General features: G+C 54.9%; 1 protein-coding gene across 1 annotated transcript in view; it reads right to left on the bottom strand.

Moving 5' to 3' along the window:
* The window catches only part of SND1 (staphylococcal nuclease and tudor domain containing 1), a 241,695-nt gene extending 227,538 nt beyond the window's left edge, over positions 1–14,157 (bottom strand). The window contains exons 1-3 of the mRNA XM_060279344.1: positions 13,966–14,157; positions 7,228–7,377; positions 4,581–4,701 (exon numbers count right to left, since the gene is read on the bottom strand). Of these exons, the coding sequence (XP_060135327.1) occupies positions 4,581–4,701; positions 7,228–7,377; positions 13,966–14,052 (358 nt within the window). The 5' untranslated portion in view covers positions 14,053–14,157. The remainder of the gene's footprint in view (positions 1–4,580; positions 4,702–7,227; positions 7,378–13,965) is intronic.
* Positions 14,158–18,481: the final 4,324 nt, after the last annotated feature.

Below are 18,481 nucleotides of genomic sequence, written 5' to 3'. Positions count from 1 at the left end.
TAGAAGTTGGCGAAGCCTAGTAGGCGTTGGGCATCTTTGCGCGTCCTGGGGCTGTGCCAGTCCAGGATGGCCTGCACCTTGTCCTTGTCCATCGCCAGCCCCTTGTCTGACAGCTTGTAGCCCAGGAAGTCCACCTCTTTGGTGTGAAACTTGCACTTCTCCAGCTTCACATACAGGTGGTTCTCCTTCAGGCGCTGCAACACCTCCCTGACATCTTTCACATGCTGCACTGGGTCATTGGAATAGATAAGGATGTCATCCAGGAAGACCAAGCAGTTCTTGAAAAGGAGGGACCCCAGGACGTGGTGCATGAAGGCCTGGAAGCATGCTGAGCCCCCTTGCAACCCGAAGGGCATCACCAGATATTCAAAAGAGCCCAGAGGCGTGAACATCGTGGTTTTCCATTCATCGCCTTCCCGGATCCTGATCAAGTTGTACGCCCCCCGTAGGTCCAGCTTGGTGAAAATCTTGCCCCTGCGTGCCGCTGTCAGGAGATCGTCCACTCTGGGCATGGGGAAAGCCACCGGCTCTGTCACTGAATTCAGCCGTCTAAAATCCACCACAAGACGGCGCTGTTGCGTGTCTTTCTTGTCCACCCAGAAGACCGGGCTGCCCCCTGCTGCCTTGCTTTCCCTGATGAACCCCCGCTTGAGGTTCTTGTCGATGAAAGCGCGCAGATCCTCCAGTTCCTGGTCTGACATGGCGTACAGCTTGGCTGGGGGTATCGTCGCCCCTGGCACCAGGTTGATCTGGCAGTCAAAAAGCCTGTGCGGGGGTAGGTGGTCGGACTCCGCTTCGCTGAAGACCTCCTGCAGGTCCCAGTACGGCTTGGGTATCGCCTCACCCCCTTTGACATGCATAGTGGCCACCGTGGCTATCGGAGGCCCCTCCCCTGGTTGGTGCTGCATGCAATGTTCCAGACAAAAGTCCGACCCAAACGTGATGCATCTCTGGTGCCAACTGATGGAGGGGTCGTGGCGCGCCAGCCAGCTCATGCCCAAGACGATGGGGGGGTCTGAGATGGTGGTGACGTTGAACGCCAGTGTCTCTGAGTGCCTTCCCACCGTCATTCTCATGGGGGGGGTTTGATGTGTGATGGCCCCTCCCAGCAACTCTCTGCCGTCAATGGTTGCCACGTGCAGAGGAAAATCCAGCTGCAGAAGCTGGATCTGGTGCTCTTCTGCAAAGTTTCTCGAGAAGAAGTTGGCTGAGGTACCACTGTCAATTAAGGCGAGGACCGTCAGGGGATAGCCATTTGGGAGCGTTAGCGTGACTTCTAGAACCACTCCTGCTCTGGGAGGGGTGGGCTGGCTCTGCTCCTCTCTGTGCGGGTGGGCGGGCTGGGGCTGTTGTCTGCTGACTGTGCCTGGCTGCTGCCCCTTGTCTCCTGCAGCCAGGCTTTCCCGTTTCCCTGCTGTGGTGCTGCGTCAGTGGGGGAGGGCACCACCGTTCCCGCCTTTCCTTGCCACTCCCTGCGATGTGGGCAGTCTCTGACGAGATGCTGGGGGGAGTTGCAGAGAAAGCAATTCCCGCCCCTTCCCTCCTTGCGTCTTGGCGCCGCTGGGGTTTGAAAAGCCTGCGCGCGCGCGCTATCAATCTGCATGGGCTCCTGGTCCTGGCTGGCCCCAGGCGTGGCTTGAAAGGGTTGTTGGGGGAGTGGCTTCTCCTGCGACCGTGGGAACCAAGCCCGCTTTGCGCGCGTTGCTTGTCGCTCCACCGGGACTCCTGTCTCACCCCCACCGCCAGAGCCGCTTTGCTCAGCTGATCCATAGTACTGGGCTTTGGACCTCTCGAGAGCTCATCCTTCACCTCCTCGTGCAAACCCAAGTAGAACGCCGCTTGCATAGGAGGCGACTCAAGTTCCCACCCCAGTCTGTGCACCAGCATGGTGAATTTCGCCCAATATGCGCGAACTGTCATATTTCCTTGGCGTAAATTATGAAGTTCCTCCTTAGTCTGGTCCATATGACTGTTGGGGGGATGGGTCTCCCCCCCTTACTTGCCCCTTCCTGTCCCACCTGGGACCCTGGCTCCGCTACCTTGCCTGAGCCTCGGACCCGACTTCCTGCTTCCCCACTGGAATCGGAGCTCCCTCTGCTTTCCCCTGTGGTCGGTGATGGGCTTGAACTCAGGAGGGGAGGGACTTCGCGATATCCCCTGTCCCTCACAGGCGGAGTATAAATAATAAATAATAAATTACAGTCATACCTCCGGTTGCAAACGTAATCCGTGCGGGAGGCACATTCGCAACCAGCAGCGTTCGTGGCCTGAAGCACTGCGTCTGCGCACGTGCGTGATGCGATTTGGCGCTGTAATGTCATTTTGTGCTCTTGCGCACGCGCTGAAACCTGGAAGTGACCCGTGCCAGTTCGGAGCGGTCCGCAACCCGAAAATACGCAACCCGCAGCATTCATAACCCGAGGTATGACTGTATTATTATTATTATTATTATTATTATTATTAACTGTAGAGGTCACGAAAAAGCTTCCATGGGCTTTGGAAGGCAGAGGGCAAGGAAGCACCCAGAGGCAGAGGGGGCACCCACTGGGGGGGAGGAGCAAAGGGATCCTGGGCTGCCCCAAGCTGTCCTCTGCCCCAAGCAGGAGCATCTCAGGAGGCAGCCAGGCAGGCAGAGCCCAAGTCGCTCAAGTTCAGCCCAAGGCCAGGAATCCAGAGGCTCTGTCAAGCCGGGGGGAGGGGGCTGCCTGGGACCCCTCCAGCATCACCCGACCTCAAACCCACCCACCCCCTTGGCAAATGCACTCCCAGTCCCGGGCCTGCCTCTCGCGCCCAAACCAGCGGTGCAGTCCAGCCCAGAGAGTTGGGGAGGGGGGAGCAGCTGCCCAGATCTGCCCAGCCAGCATTTTCAACCTGGATCTCTTTAAAAGCTGAAGAAGTTAATTAGCAAATGTCCACCTCTTCAACTAAATCCTGGGCTGTCAGGCGGCAGCAAAACGAGGCCAGCGTGGCATAAAAATCCTTCACGTGGCAGCAGACAAGCGGGAGAGATACCGCCATTGCTGCCCACCTCTGAAGATTTATGCCTGGCGCGCAGCCCAGAGAGAGATGCACAAATCAGCGGGTGGGGGGGGGCAGAGTCCCCCCCCAGCCCCCCCCCAAAGCACTGGAGAGAGACAGGCAAAGGATAGGGGGAGAAGGCAGGCAGGAAGGAGACGTCCCACAGCTGAGGGGCAGGAGACGGGCATGGGAAGGGGAGACAGGGGCTAGGCCTCATCTGGGCAGAGAATTTTTATTTTGCATTTCTATCCCCACCACCACCCGAAATGCAGAAAATCCAGGCCTAGACAAGCCCTCTTCATTATAAGCTGTTTGTTGGCCTGTTTCCTGCAGAAACCTAGCCCCCAAAGAAAGTAGCTCCAGAGCAGAAAACTCAAAAGCAGGGGGGCAGAAAGGGAGAGAAAATCTTTTAGACTGGGACACTGTTCCAAACTGGCTGCCCTTCAGCTCCTGCCCGGCTCTCCCATAGCAAGGGGGCAGGCGGCTGGCATGTCGCACAGCCAGCAGGCGACCCAAGCCTGTCTGCTCTCTAGGCAAACACTGCGGGCAAGGGGCAGGGCAAAGGGGTCAGCACCCTTGGAACTCAGGGCACCGTCCTGGTCACTGGCAGGGCCCCTGCGGGGGACCCCCCCCCCCTCCGCTTGGCTTCAAAATCACCGGTGGATTCGCACATCAAGGCTGGCGTGAGGCTCAAATTCTCGCCCTGAATGTGTCTAAATTGGACCGCAGAGGAAGAGAGAAAGACAGCTCCCACAACCCTTTATATTATCATATAGAATCATAGAATCATAGAGTTGGAAGAGACCACAAGGGCCATCCAGTCCAACCCCCCGCCAAGCAGGAAACACCATCAAAGCATTCTTGACATATGGCTGTCAAGCCTCTGCTTAAAGACCTCCGAAGAAGGAGACTCCACCACACTCCTTGGCGGCAAATTCCACTGTTGAACAGCTCTTACTGTCAGGAAGTTCTTCCTAATGTTTAGGTGGAATCTTCTTTCTTGTAGTTTATAGTTGTAGTTTATCTTGTAGTTTATCTTGTAGTTTATAGAACTTCCCAAAGTTGTCTACTTTTGGCTTTGAGACACTTGGACATGATTTTGGTATTGCACACATTATGTAAAAGCTATATTTAAAGAAACGGAATTTAAATGTCTTATTTTTCTATTGGGTCTTTTGGTGAGTTCTACATAATTGCACAGAGAGTTGTGTGAGCTGGGTTAAATTGGACCACCACCTTGGCCAACCCTGCCACGTTCCAGCACTTAAGATTTCCAGCTGTGTTTTCCCTTTGCCAATCCCCCCCCCCCAGAGGACAGCTCCCTCTTGTTTTCCAAGGAGGCCTCCTTTTTTGCCCCCAGGCCTGCCAGTGCCAACACATGACTACCAAGCTCTTTTTTTGATGGCTTTGGGAGCTGAAGAACTCAGAATAGGCTCAGCCTCCGCTCACCCCCCACTTGGCTGATGAACCTCAGAGCTCACAGGAGAACAGAAGGATCCTCTGCAGGAGGGGCAGACTGGGCTGTGGGCATTTGCCCTCCAAGTGTGGGGCAATCCTCTCACCTTTCCCCAGGTACAACATCCCGTACTCCCGGCCTTGGGGCGTCTTGTATTCCACCGTGAAGCAAACCTCTTTCCCGATGAGCTTCTTCCGCAGGAATTCGCGGGCTGGGAACCCCCAGGGCTGAGGAAGAAGGAGGTTGCTGGTCAGGAACAGGAGCCGCTCAGCCCCACATCCCCCCCACACACACACACACTCCCAGCCCCCTTGTTGTTTCAAGGTTGACTCCTCACTTTCAGAAACTCACCCGTCAGCTTGCAAAAATAACAATTAAGAACCACCCATGTAACACAGAATTTTTTAAAAAACTCCACGGCCAGAAACAACTCTTAAAAGTGCTTCATATAAGCTCCTTAGGAAATTTGCATATTAAGTGGTATATACCGACGGTTGATGATAAATGATGGATAAAACATCCAGTGCGTGGGAGAATGGAAACCCCTTGGGGCCGGATGAACTTCTCTAGAGAGGGGATTTTCATTTATTCTTATTCTTATTCTTATTCTTATTCTTATTCTTATTATTATTATTTCATCCGTAGATCTCAGGGTGGTTCACAATATAAAGATACAAGGTAAGAGAGAAATTCCTCAAGCAGGGCTGTTCCCACAGGTGAGGCCACCCCCATGCCCCCCCCTGCCCACCCCCAGGAAGGAAGGGTCAACCTCAGGCCTTGACCTCAGAAGATGGGCAACTAGGGGGGGGAGTGATGGAGGGGGGGCAGAGAACTCACATGCAGGCCATTTCCTGCCAAACGTCGCCGACTGGTGGCAAGAAGTGGAATAGCAACCAATAGTGTGCCTGAAAGGACCAGGAATGACCCTAAGGCCCTACATAATTTGGCTGCCACACAAGTCCTGGTTGAGCGCTGGGTGCAAACCAGGCCACTGGTGTAGGGGAGAGAGGGAATGTATGAACCATCCGTCCCCATCCCCATCCCCCCATCCCCCGTCTTATAAATGCAGTGGTGTCTCGCAAGACGAATTTAATTCGTTCCACGAGTCAATTTGTTTTACAAAAAATTTGTCTTGCGAATTGTGGTTTCCCATAGGAATGCATTGAAATTTCTTTTTTCTTTTTTTTCTTTTTTGCCCATAGGAACGCATTAATTAAATTTCAATGCATTCCTATGGGAAACCACAATTCGCAAGACGAATATTTCACAAAATGAATTCATCTTGCGAGTCACCATCAGATCACCATCAGATCGCAAAACACAGTCGTCTTGCGAAAAATCCGTCTTGCAGGGCATTCGTCTTGTGAGGTACCACTGTATTCTGTTTTTAAAACACGAGGTGGGGGGGGGCGCATCTCTGGTGGGCTGTTCCGGAAGCTCTGCAAGAGCCATCTTGGCAGTCCAGATAACCCCAGAATGAACTGGCAGCTGTTGCAGCAATGAGCTCATTTATGCTTAAATCCGCTTGCTATGATGTAAGCTAATTGGACGACTTTGATGCCATCCTTATCTGTGAGCCCAGAAAGGGGAGCTTATCTGCAGGATTTGGGCATTTGCCACCTCTGCCCTCACCTGGGCAGCTGAAGCCACCGGAAGCCCTGGCGAAAGGATCCTGCTTTGTGTATAAAGAATGGATCCCCACTGGCTTGGGGGGCAGACATGCCGTCTCCTTGCTGTGGGTTCTGCGTCCGCAGAGGCTGGGAGAAGGGGCAGGCTGGTTTGCTGCGAGTCTGCCCCTTCCCTTTAGCAAAACATCAGAACGGACCAATCACACAGTTTGGGCACCCTCCTTCAGTACCCCTGCACCCATCCCCTCCCACAAGCCTTCCTTTGGGTGAAGACACCCAGTGGCCAGGGATTCTTCAGTTGCGTCTCCTGCATTGCAAGGGGGGGGGCTACTGCTGGATGCCAACTCCCCACCCAGGAAGGCCAATGGGCACCAAGACCCTCGGCTTCCCTAGCCCTGGCCCCTCTGGACCACGAAGGGGAAGACAGCAGGCTGCCCAGCCCTCCCTTTGATTATGTGGGTCGCACCCTGTGCCCACAGCCTCCCCCTCTTGGGCACCTCCACAGCAGGGAAATCTGTGTGGGTAAAAAGGTCCTGGCAGAAGAAGAAGAAGAAGAAGAAGAAGAAGAAGAAGAAGAAGAAGAAGAAGAAGAAGAAGAAGAAGAAGAAGAAGAAGAAGAAGAAGAAGAGTTTGGATTTGATATCCCGCTTTATCACTCCCCGAAGGAGTCTCAAAGCGGCTAACATTCTCCTTTCCCTTCCTCACCCACAACAGACACTCTGTGAGGTGGGTGGGGCTGAGAAACTTCAGAGAAGTGTGCAGGGCCGGCTATAGGGGTAGGCTGGGTGGCGCGGGGCCGGCAGGGGGGTCCCGTGTGGCAGAGCTGCACAGCAGCCCTCCAGCCGTGGCAAGAAACGGGGCAGGGGCACCGGAGCGATCTCCGCACCACGGCGCCAGGGCCCCCGACATGCTTGAGATGGCCCTGGAAGTGTGACTAGCCCAAGGTCACCCAGCAGCTGCATGTGGAGGAGCGGAGACGCGAACCCGGTTCCCCAGATTACGAGTCTGCCGCTCTTAACCACTACACCACACTGGCTCACTGACATTTAGCCCCCTACATCAGGCCCTCAGTTGCCTCCATGACCAGAGCTTCCCCCCAGCTCTCTCCCCCCCCCCCCGACCTACCTCGTCTGGCGTGTCCTTGCCCTCCGGCTGCCCCGCAGCTGCCCGGCGTGCCAGGTTCCCAGCCCGGATGTTGCTGAGGTTGATCTGCTTCTCGGGAGGCGGTCCTCCACGAGGCTGGCCACGAACTATGATGGCACAGCCAGAGAGAACCTGGGAGGGAAGAAGGCGGGGGCATCAGAAGCACCATCTAACAAACCCCAAAGTGAGCAGCGTCAGAATAGGAGACCAGGGATCAAATGCCCACTCGGCTGGGAAACTGACTGGGGGTTTGGGGATTAAATGGGAAGGACCAGGTAAGCCACGTTGAGGGTCTTGGAGGTAAGGTGGGAGGCAGGTGGAATTCATAATAACAGTGACATTGGCTGAGCAGGCAGGCGTGAGCGTCAGAGGAGCAATGCTGGATCAGAGGAGTCAGGCTTCACACAGGTGTGCCCAGGTAGCCTGAAGGCAAGGGGCCCTTCTCCTCCTCAGCTGTTGCCACCCTCAATGGCACCCTGCCAGCACCTGGGCACTGCGCCTGAATGTGCAAGATCCCATTTTACTCACGGGGCGCTCGCTCGCCTAGGGCTCCTTCCTGCCCATGAATTTTGCCCAGCCACTTTTCAAGCATGCCGGCCACCGCCCAAGCCAACCAACAGCTGGTTACGTTGAGGATGGGCTATGTGAATTTTCTATGCTGCCTTTCTGCCATTCGCTCACACCGTTGGGCAGTCAAGGCAGATCAGAAAAGAGTAAGACCATTCACAAAGGAGCAAAATCGCATCCTAAAGAAGAAATCAAAGCGCTCGCAGCCGTTCACAAACTGCAGCCGTTCACAATCCGCCTGAAGGTAAAATGGAGCTGCAAAAAGTGACGCTGAGCTGCCCTGGTTGCCAGTTCATTCCCAGGCCCAAGCCAAGGGGTTCGTGTTTAAAGCCCTAGACGACTCCAGCCCCAGATACCCAAATGGCTACCTTCTTCCCTGAGGAAACTCCTGGGGGTTCTCTTGGGAGTCCCTCCATCTTCAGGGGCTCAAGGGGAGTGGCATCCTAGGAGGACGGAGCCTTCTCCGTGGCAGCCCCTCCCACGGAGGTGCATCTGGAGCCTTAACTGCACAGCTGCCGGACATCTCTTTGCCCCCTGACATATTTTGCAATTGGAGGTTTATGCTCTTAGGACCCACCTCATTTTATGGTTGGCAGTTGTTTTAAAGCGTTCTATCCTACCCTGGGACCTTGGGGTGAAGCACTGGTAACAAATTATTATTATTACCATTATTATTATTATTACTATCATTATTATTACTACAACTAATACAATCATACCTTGGACCCCAAATGCCTTAGTACTCAGATATTTTGGCTCCCAAACACTGCAAACCTGGAAGTGACTGTTCCAGTTTGCGAACTCTTTTTGGAAGCTGAATGTCCGAAGGGGCTTGTGTGGCTTCAGATTGGCTGCTGGAGCTTCCTGCAGCCAATCAGAAGTCACGCTTTGGTTTCTGAACGTTTTGAAAGTCGAACGGACTTGCGCAACTGATTCCGTTCGACTTCCAAGCTACAACTGTACTACTATTAAGCTTTTTTTAAAAAAAGCTTTCAGCATGATTCCTTACAACTTCAGACACCCATTGGCAAAGCAGCAGCCGATCAATGTTATCCTAAGGTTACCAGATGTCCCCATTTCCCGGGGACAGTCCCTGGATTTACAAATCAGTCCCCATACAAAATCCATTGAAGCTGAAGTGTGTCCCCGGATTCATTGAAAAAAATCTGGTAACCTTACGTTACCCCCCCCCAAGCCCCAGAGGCGGGACTTCCCTTGGTTCAGCCACAGCAGCGTCCAAGAGGCCCCTCCTTCTGCACGCAGCCCCCCCTTCCCTGGGACCCAGCAGGTCAAGCCCTCCCACTGCCTGCCCCACAGGGGAGATTTCCCCTCTGCACAGGCACGCGAGAGGCAAGGCCATGCCCGGGCGATTCCTCCTGCCAAGGTTCAGGGTCCAGGCAGCTCACTGGGCCACAAGGGAGGCCTCCTCTTGGCCGCAGGGCAGCAACGGAAGCTGCAGCTACGCTGACCCTGCAAGGCAGGTGGGGACGCGCTCCCAAGAAAGGCTCCGAGGCCCTGGCTGAAAGCAGCAAATAAAAAGCTGTGCACTAGAAATTATGGAACCCCCCCCCTCCCCAGGCTCCTCAACACGTGGCCCATGGTCACCGCCAGTGGCTGCCTTTCTTAGAAGTAACAAATGGAGATCAGGATCTGTTTCCTGGCTGCAGCTACTCATGGAAGCCCAGAGAGGAGCTACCAGGGGACAAATATCCTCTGACTTGGGATCCTCTCTGTGGTGCCTGCCTGGCAGGATGCTAAGATGCACATATCCAGATCTCCAGGTGTCCCTCTGGCCTTTCCACCAGTCAAGGCAGGCAAAGACATGGGGGCTTTGATGGAGGAGGGAGGGGGAACAGGCTAGAGTCACCTGCAGTGGCTTCTCCGGCCTCCTTCTCCAGGCAACAATTTCGAGCAGCCGGGCTCAGGACCAGCAGCAAGAATTGGGACCCTGGCTTGCCTCCCTGTTCCGAGCACCCTCTTCCCCCCCACCTGCTCCAAAGGCCACGGAGGTGCAAGCCCAGCGGCAGGAAGGCCGCAGCAGTCGGGGGTTTCCTTGGGCGCTGCCTCCTCCCCTCAACTCCTTTCACCCGAATTGCCAGCCCTCAAACGTAGCAGGCGATGATGCCTCAGTCTATTAAAACACTCTGCGCAAACGCCGAAGCATTAAACTCCAAGCGGAGAAGCAAATTGACAAAATAATCAATTGGAAAGAGATTCTTTCAACAGAGCTCGTTCCACTCGATACACCCAAGAACCGCCGAGGACTGGAGCTGTAATTACTCTTAATCTAGTTCCCACGACAGGCTCAAGGACCACCCCACTCTTGGCCGCTTGCCCGAGAAAGCCAAGGGCGAGATCCGTGGGAGCACCATCCTGCGCAAAGGGCACCGGGCAGGCTCCCTCATGGCGCCCATTGGACTCCCAAGGCCGTTTCAGCCAAGCTCCCTGATCAGCCGACCGCCTTCCAAAGTCCCCAAGAGGCTGCATGTCAACAGACAGGCAATTGTTGGGGCTTCACGGCACAAGATGTCGCCCCCTCGCACCCAGGCAGAAACCAGCCCTGCTCACCTCTCCGACTTGGTCCACAGAAGGCAGCGGAGAAAAAGCTCCCCCCCCCCCCGCAACTGGAACTACACTCAAATACAGCTGCCGGTCAGAGGATGCTGCGGCCCCCAAAATCCTCTGCTACCCCTTCAGTCAACGCTTCTTCGGTCTTTCCTCCACCCCAAATTTTTCACCCCTTCTCAAGTTTAGCAAGCTGATGCCACCTCTGTAAAAAAATCACCACCAGCCTTGAGAGGAGAGTTCCTACCTGACCAGGCCCACCCCCCACTGAGACGCTGGGTTACATGCCTCTTGTTTAAAAGGCTGCCTGCCAGAGCCCAGGCTTTCCCTGCAGAAAGGACCTGACAGCTGATTCCACCAGCGGGGCCCATTCTCCCAGGAAGAAGGTGCTGCTCTCAGATGGAAGAGAGGGCGAGGATCACTTCCTCCTCCTGGCAAAGGGAACTCCACCTCGCTTACAGAGATGCAGTTCAGTTCAGTGGTTAGAGCAGGCATCCCCAAACTGCGGCCTTCCAGATGTTTTGGCCTACAACTCCCATGATCCCTAGCTAAGAGGACCACTGGTCGGGGAAGATGGGAATTGTAGTCCAAAACATATGGAGGGCTGAAGTTTGGGGGTGCCTGGGTTAGAAAGTCTTTCTAGCACCTGGAAGATACCAGGGATCAAATCCCCACGCAGCCATGAACCTCACTGGGTGATGCTGGCCCAGCCACTGCTTCTCCACCTAACCTACCTCTCAGGGTTGCTGTTGTGGGTGCTAAACAAGGAGGGGGAGAACCAGAGAGGCCCCCTGGAGCTGGGGGGGGGAGTGGATTGTAAATGCAATGAATAAAATAAATAAAGTGAGCAAATAAATACAGTTGTACCTCGGAAGTCGAACAGAAGCCGTTCCGGAAGTCCATTCGACTTCTGAAACATTCAGAAACCAAGGCACGGTTTCCAATTGCACAGGCGCACCGGAAACAGTAACAGAAGCTGCACTTTTGGCTTCCAAAAAAAGTTTGGGAAAGTTCTGGTTTTCAATCATTTAGGAGCTGGAACGTTTGACTCCCAAGGCATTCAGGAGCCGAGGTACGACTGTGTACCATAGGGGCGCCTGTGAGAGACTGAAGACGGAAGTGCCTATGGGGAACCTCCCCCTATCCTTCCCAGGGGGCAGCCCCCTCACACCAGCCCCAGGGAACTTGCCAAAGCGGCCATTAGCCACAGAACAACCAAGTAACGTCTGGGTCACACGGTGCTGCGTTTTGCCGTTAAAGCGCTGTTGCAAAAAAATATAAATGAGAGCCGAATGAAATAAGAACGATGCTATACAAGCCCTGCCGGAATGGTTACAGGCTGTGACCAGCAGAAAGTGAGCCTGGCATCCCGGCCACCCTTTGCGGAAGTGAGGACGGGAGGAACATACAGGGAGAGTGTTGCCCCCTTGTCTCCTCACAGAGTTGCTGCAGGGCAGATCAGAACTACGCCTGCACCCCGGGGGATCTGCAAAGCTGAACTGCCCCCCGCCCCACAGGCGCACCCCCTGCTTGCACTGCTGGGGGGAATTCTCGCTAGCTGCCCCAGGACCTCGGCACACCAGCCCCACTGATCTTCTCACCGTGGGGCAGAGATGCGCCAGTGCAGGATGCCCAGAAGACTCCGGAAACCAAACTAAACTGGTTCCCAAAGCTACTCAGCGAGTGCTTCCGTCCCTGCCTGCTCCAAGGGAAGCATTTAAATTGCAGAACTCTTTCATGTGGCGTGGCTAACACATCGCAGTGGGGTGGGGTGACACTTGTGACCCACAGGGCACTTGTTTCGGGATAGGGAAAGGAACCAGCTGCTCTCAGGCTCCAGAGCCCTGCTATTTAGAGCAGTGTTTCCCAACCAGTGTGCCTCCAGATGTTTTGGGACTACAACTCCCATCATCCCTAGCTAGCAAGACCAGTGGTCAGGAATGATGGGAGTTGTAGTCCCAAAACATCTGGAGGCACACTGGTTGAGAAACACTGATTTAGAGGCACCTGAACATCCTCTGTTCAACTGGTAAGGCCACTTCCTGTCTCCAGGTCGCAACGTTACACGTCCGGCCACCCTAGCATGCCTCAGGTTTATTACAAGCAACTTCTGCTGCTGAATTTCTAGAGGCATTTGCAAATTCCAGCTTAGACCTGGCACAGCCAGCACCTGGCACAGCGGATCTGCAGCAAAATGCTGCCCCCAAGACAGGGGAGGACACACACCAGATGCCAGAGCACCAAGGGGCAGCATGGCAGACACAGCCGGACCAAGCACCCACGACACATGTCCAAGCTGCCACATGCGCTGACAGCACCCTGGACAATGTGGGTTCCCGGAAGCAAGTCAACTTTCTGCAGATGGCCGGAGAGAGCTGCAAGGGGGCAGACCGCCCTCCAAACCCACCCCATGAGACTGCCCTTCCAGGCTTGCCCGACTGCACAACTTCGTCAAGTTTGCGTCTTGCCCTTCTTGAAAAAGATACAACACACAGAGACACACACACACACACTCCTTCCAGAAAGCAAAGGGTGAGCCTGGATTTCCTTTGCAATCCAAAGCGGGTTCCAAGGCTCCCCTAAGTTATCATGGGGGCGTTTTCTGGAGGTCACCGGAAGCCAGACCACTGGGCTATCTAGAGCAACACTCTCCAGATGTTACTAGAGCCCAGCCAAAAGGCTCAACCAGCATGGCCAACGGTCAGGGCCCAGAGCTGTAGTCCCGCAACCTATGGAGGGGGCTACATGGGATGCCCCTGCCCACAGACAAGGCTCTTTCCCAGCTCTAGGGCAGAAGTTCCGGCCTGGACCCAAGGCCTTCTGCCTGCAACGTGTATGAGACTCAGCCGTGCCCTTCCTGGCTGCATCACGTGCAACAAAACAAGAGACCCATGCCTGGCGTCAGGGACTCCTCTTCTTCCTTATCCTCAAAATGAAGGCATCTGATCGACTCTCCTGTAGGAACGTGCTCTCCAAAGACCCAAGCTAAGAAGCAGCTCAGGAATGCTGCAATTGCACCGGGGAGAGGAAAGGGTCCTCCTGGGGCTACTAGTCCTGGGGGGCACATGCCCACCTCCCCCAGGAGAGACAGGGGGGTCTCTGGGGGAACCGAAGGCCTTCCGCCAGGGGCACCTGGTTGGCCTCTCTGGCCTCTCACCCACCCAAACCCCCACGTGGTCCCAATCCAGCTGTTGCTCCTCATGGGCTGTTTGGCGGGGGTTTCAGCGGACCTGCCGGGGATGCTTCAGCGGCGCTTCCCGCATTGCACGGGGTTGGTCTGGACGACCCCTGGGGGTCCCCCTCCCAACTCTTCGGTTCTGCGACCCCTCCCGCCCTCCCCCCCCAAGCCCCCGCCCCGGGAAAAGGGCTCCGGAGGAGGGTCCCAGGCTAGATTCCCCTCCAACCAGCTGGGGAAAGAGGAGAGGAGAGGGAGGTCTGGCGAAGGGGGGCCATGGGGACCCTCCCTCCCTGACTCCATGGCGGGGAGGCGGCCCCGCTGCCCCCCGGAGAGCCGAAGGGGGTCAGCCCCGGAGAAGCCGCCAGGGAAGGGGCCTCGGCGCTCTGCCCATGCTCAGAGGAGCCCTTTACCATCTTGACGATGCCTCTCTGCAGGGCGGGGCTGGCGGCGCCCGAGGCGGCGGCGGCGCTGCTGCTGCTTCCGGAGGAGGAGGCCATCCCGAGGGGTCTCTCCGAGGGGTCTCTATCGGGGGGGAGGTGTCTCTCTCGTTCGCTCTCTCTGCGAGGGACGCGGCGCGGACGGAGCGGCGGAAGGGGCGGGGCGAAGGGCGGGGCGCGAAGTTTATAGCCCTCCTCCGTCCCCGCCCCCTCGCGCACGCGCAGCACCCACGCGGGCCCCGGCCCCGCCCAGCCCTCGAGAGGAGGGCCAATGGGCGGGCGCCCCCGTGGACCCGGACCCGCCCCCTCGCAGCCGGGCCGGCCAATCGACGCTGCGAGAGGCGGCCAGGGAGGGAAAGGGGAGCGTATTCAAACCCGCGACGTCGCGGAAGGAAGGAGGGAGGGAGGGGGGAAGAGCGGGAAGGAGGAGGGACTTCCGGGTCACGCGGGCAGAAGGACACGTCGGCAAGAGCTGCCCGCGCGGCAGGCCCGCCCACGTGGGTGGGAGGTGCCGCCGCCTCGGACGCGCGTGCGCGGTAGAGGGGGGATACCGGGGAAGCCCTCCGGGCGGGCACGTGACCAGGAAGGGAATTCCCTGCCGCTGCTCGTCCGGCTGCGTTGCCTATTATTGCCTATTGTCAACATTCTCAGCTGCATATTATTTCATAATCTGAATTTTATATCTTTCCGTATTGTTCATAGTGTTACATTACAAGTGAAATTAAAATAACAATAAGAATAATATTAATTAATTAATTAATTAATTAATTAATTAATTATTCCCTGCCCATCTGGCTGATTTCTCCAGCCACTCTGGGCGGCTTCCAACCAAAGATTAAAAATACATTAAAACATCAGTCATTAAAACTTCCCTAAACAGGGCTGCCTTCAGATTCTTTCTTTAAGTTTTTATCTTCTTGGTTCCTGAGCTTTCCGGACAGTTTTGCCATTTCGGCGTAGTCTTCACAGCTTGTTTTGCCATTCCTCGCTGGGAGGGACTGAAATGCCGAGACGTAAGGAACCCCCAATGGTCATCTAGTCCAGCCCCTCACCAGGAGGGCGACCCTCTCGCTCGCTCAGGAGGTGATCTCGGGGGCATTTTGCGAGCGAGGCCGAGCCCTGGTGTCCAGGGGACGGAGGAGGAGTCCGCCAAGCGGAGCTGCCGTCGGGGCCGCTAGGTCCTGGAGACGCAGGAGACTCGCTCCCTCCCTGCGGCTCCCCATCGCTGGTCGCTTCCTTCCCCGAAAGCGATGGGCAGTGCGGCAATTCCCCGGGCATCTGGCGCGCCCGCCTAGAGACTCTACCTGTAAGATCCAGGATGGGGGTGGGATGCTGCTGCTGCTGCTGCTGCTGCTGCTACGCAGGCACCCCTTGGAGACGGGCAGCTCCCGTCCTCCGTGCCCGTTTCGGACGGAATTGGGGGGGCGAGCTGGCATGCTCGTCTGCGCCCCCTACTGGCTGAGCAGGGTTTCTTTCGGGGCCACCCCCAAGGAGCCCCTGCTACATTCAGCACTTCTTCCTGGGGGTGATGGGGAGAGGGTCAGACGTCTCTCTGGCTTCTGCCTGTGGGCCCAGCCCCCTTTCGCTACCAATAGCCAAACCCAGCCAGGAAGCCTGAGGTGACTGTCTCAGTCAGCAGGATCCCCCAGGGCATCAGATCCGGATACACCGTATTGATCTTTCCTCTGCCCTTGTTCCTTATGTAAACCTTCCATCACCACTTCTTCCCTGCCAGGGAGAAGAACACCATTTTGGGGTCCACCTCTGGTGGCACTTAGTATCAGGTGAACCTGGAATGTGAGAAAGTCCATTGGTTCCAACATCTGTATTTTGCATTGTTTTACTGTGAATAAGTTGATTATCCAAGAATCTCAAGGGGGGGAGGCATTAAAACCATAGAATCATGGAATTGTAGTGTTGGGTGGGACCCCAAAGGGCCATCTTATCCAAGCCCTTACAATACAGGAACCACAACGAAAACATTCATGGCAGATGGCAGCCCTGCCACCGAGGGAAGGAAGCCTGTGAAAGGGCGAAAGACGTTATTCCCCTCATGCATTGGGGGGGGGGGCATGCAGACTTCTTTCTCTCAGTGGCGGCGGCAGTGAAGACTTTTGCCTCCCAAAATGTGTAGAACTGGCCCTGGCTGGGTGTCCTGCCTCCAAGGAGAAGGTGGTGATGCAGGATCTGGCTCAGTGGCTTCCAGCCGCTCAGGAACAACCCCTGGAACAGGCCTAGGCAACCTCGGCCCTCCAGATGTTTTTGGGACTACAGCTCCCATGATCCCTAGCTAACAGGGGCAGTGGTCAGGGATGATGGGAATGTAGTCCCAAAACATCTGGAGGGCCGAGGTTGCCTATGCCTGCCCTAGAAGAACAGCTGAGAAGAGGGGAGGAGCCTTCGGAGGGGCTGGCAGTGCTTCCCCTCCCCCAGAAAGTGAGCTGAGCATCAGAAGCAGAGGCAGAACAGAGGCTGGCTGAGATCGTCACCGGCAAGAATGCTCCAGGGCAGACGTTGAGGACTTCGTTCCTGCAGAAACTTCCCAGGGGCTGCATCTGGCCCAGAGTGGGGTTTGGGGAGCCCCTCCTTTGGCTTCGGGGCCTCCATGCCTCTCAGAGCTGCAGGAGCAATGTCTTGTGCCTGACCCCCTGCTCACCTGGGGCTGTTCCCTGACGAGCTGCTTCCCTGAAACTGTGTACACACCATGCAGCTGTTGTTGTTGTTTAGTCGTTTAGTCGTGTCCGACTCTTCGTGACCCCATGGACCATAGCACGCCAGGCACTCCTGTCTTGCACTGCCTCCCACAGTTTGGTCAAACTCATGTTCGTAGCTTCGAGAACACTGTCCAACCATCTTGTCCTCTGTCGTCCCCTTCTCCTAGTGCCCTCAATCTTTCCCAACATCAGGGTCTTTTCCAAGGATTCTTCTCTTCTCATGAGGTGGCCAAAGTATTGGAGCCTCAGCTTCACGATCTGTCCTTCCAGGGAGCACTCAGGGCTGATTTCCTTAAGAATGGATAGGTTTGATCTTCTTGCAGTCCATGGGACTCTCAAGAGTCTCCTCCAGCACCATAATTCAAAAGCATCAATTCTTTGGCGATCAGCCTTCTTTATGGTCCAGCTCTCACTTCCATACATCACTACTGGGAAAACCATAGCTTTAACTACACGGACCTTTGTCGGCAAGGTGATGTCTCTGCTTTTTAAGATGCTGTCTAGGTTTGTCATTGCTTTTCTCCCAAGAAGCAGGCGTCTTTTAATTTCGTGACTGCTGTCACCATCTGCAGTGATCAAGGAGCCCAAGAAAGTAAAATCTCTCACTGCCTCCATTTCTTCCCCTTCTATTTGCCAGGAGGTGATGGGACCAGTGGCCATGATCTTGGTTTTTTTGATGTTGAGCTTCAGACCATATTTTGCGCTCTCCTCTTTCACCCTCATTAAAAGGTTCTTTAATTCCTCCTCGCTTTCTGCCATCAAGGTTGTGTCATCTGCATATCTGAGGTTGTTGATATTTCTTCCGGCAATCTTAATTCCGGCTTGGGATTCATCTAGTCCAGCCTTTCGCATGATGAATTCTGCATATAAGTTAAATAAGCAGGGAGACAATATACAACCTTGTCGTACTCCTTTCCCAATTTTGAACCAATCAGTTGTTCCATATCCAGTTCTAACTGTAGCTTCTTGTCCCACATAGAGATTTCTCAGGAGACAGATGAGGTGATCAGGCACTCCCATTTCTTTAAGAACTTGCCATAGTTTGCTGTGGTCGACACAGTCAAAGGCTTTTGCATAGTCAATGAAGCAGAAGTAGACGTTTTTCTGGAACTCTCTAGCTTTCTCCATAATCCAGCGCATGTTTGCTATTTGGTCTCTGGTTCCTCTGCCCTTTCGAAATCCAGCTTGCACTTCTGGGAGTTCTCGATCCACATACTGCCTAAGCCTGCCTTGTAGAATTTTAAGCATAACCTTGCTAGCGTGTGAAATGACCGCAATTGTGCGGTAGTTGGAGCATTCTTTGGCACTGCCCTTCTTTGGAATTGGGATGTAGACTGATCTTCTCCAATCCTCTGGCCATTGCTGAGTTTTCCAAACTTGCTGGCATATTGGATGTAGCACCTTAACAGCATCATCTTTTAAAATTTTAAATAGTTCAGCTGGAATATCATCACTTCCACTGGCCTTGTTATTAGCAGTGCTTTCTAAGGCCCATTTGACTTCACTCTCCAAGATGTCTGGCTCAAGGTCAGCAACCACACTACCTGGGGTGTACGAGACCTCCATATCTTTCTGGTATAACCATGCAGCTAAAACACATTATTCACACACACACAAAGAATCCTAGGAACTGTAGTTTACTGTAGTTTACAGCTATAATCCCCAGCACCCTTAACAAACTACAGTTCCCAGGTTTCTTCTGGAGAAGACCCGTGCTTTAAATGTGCTTTAAATGCATGCAGCCCCTGAGAGAACCGCTGCTGGCTTGGGATTGC

The sequence above is a fragment of the Zootoca vivipara genome, chromosome 10 (assembly GCF_963506605.1).
Source record: "Zootoca vivipara chromosome 10, rZooViv1.1, whole genome shotgun sequence".
Lineage (NCBI taxonomy): Eukaryota > Metazoa > Chordata > Lepidosauria > Squamata > Lacertidae > Zootoca > Zootoca vivipara.
The sequence above is the reverse complement of the archived record's forward strand: the minus strand, read 5'-3'. Positions and strand labels throughout refer to the sequence as shown.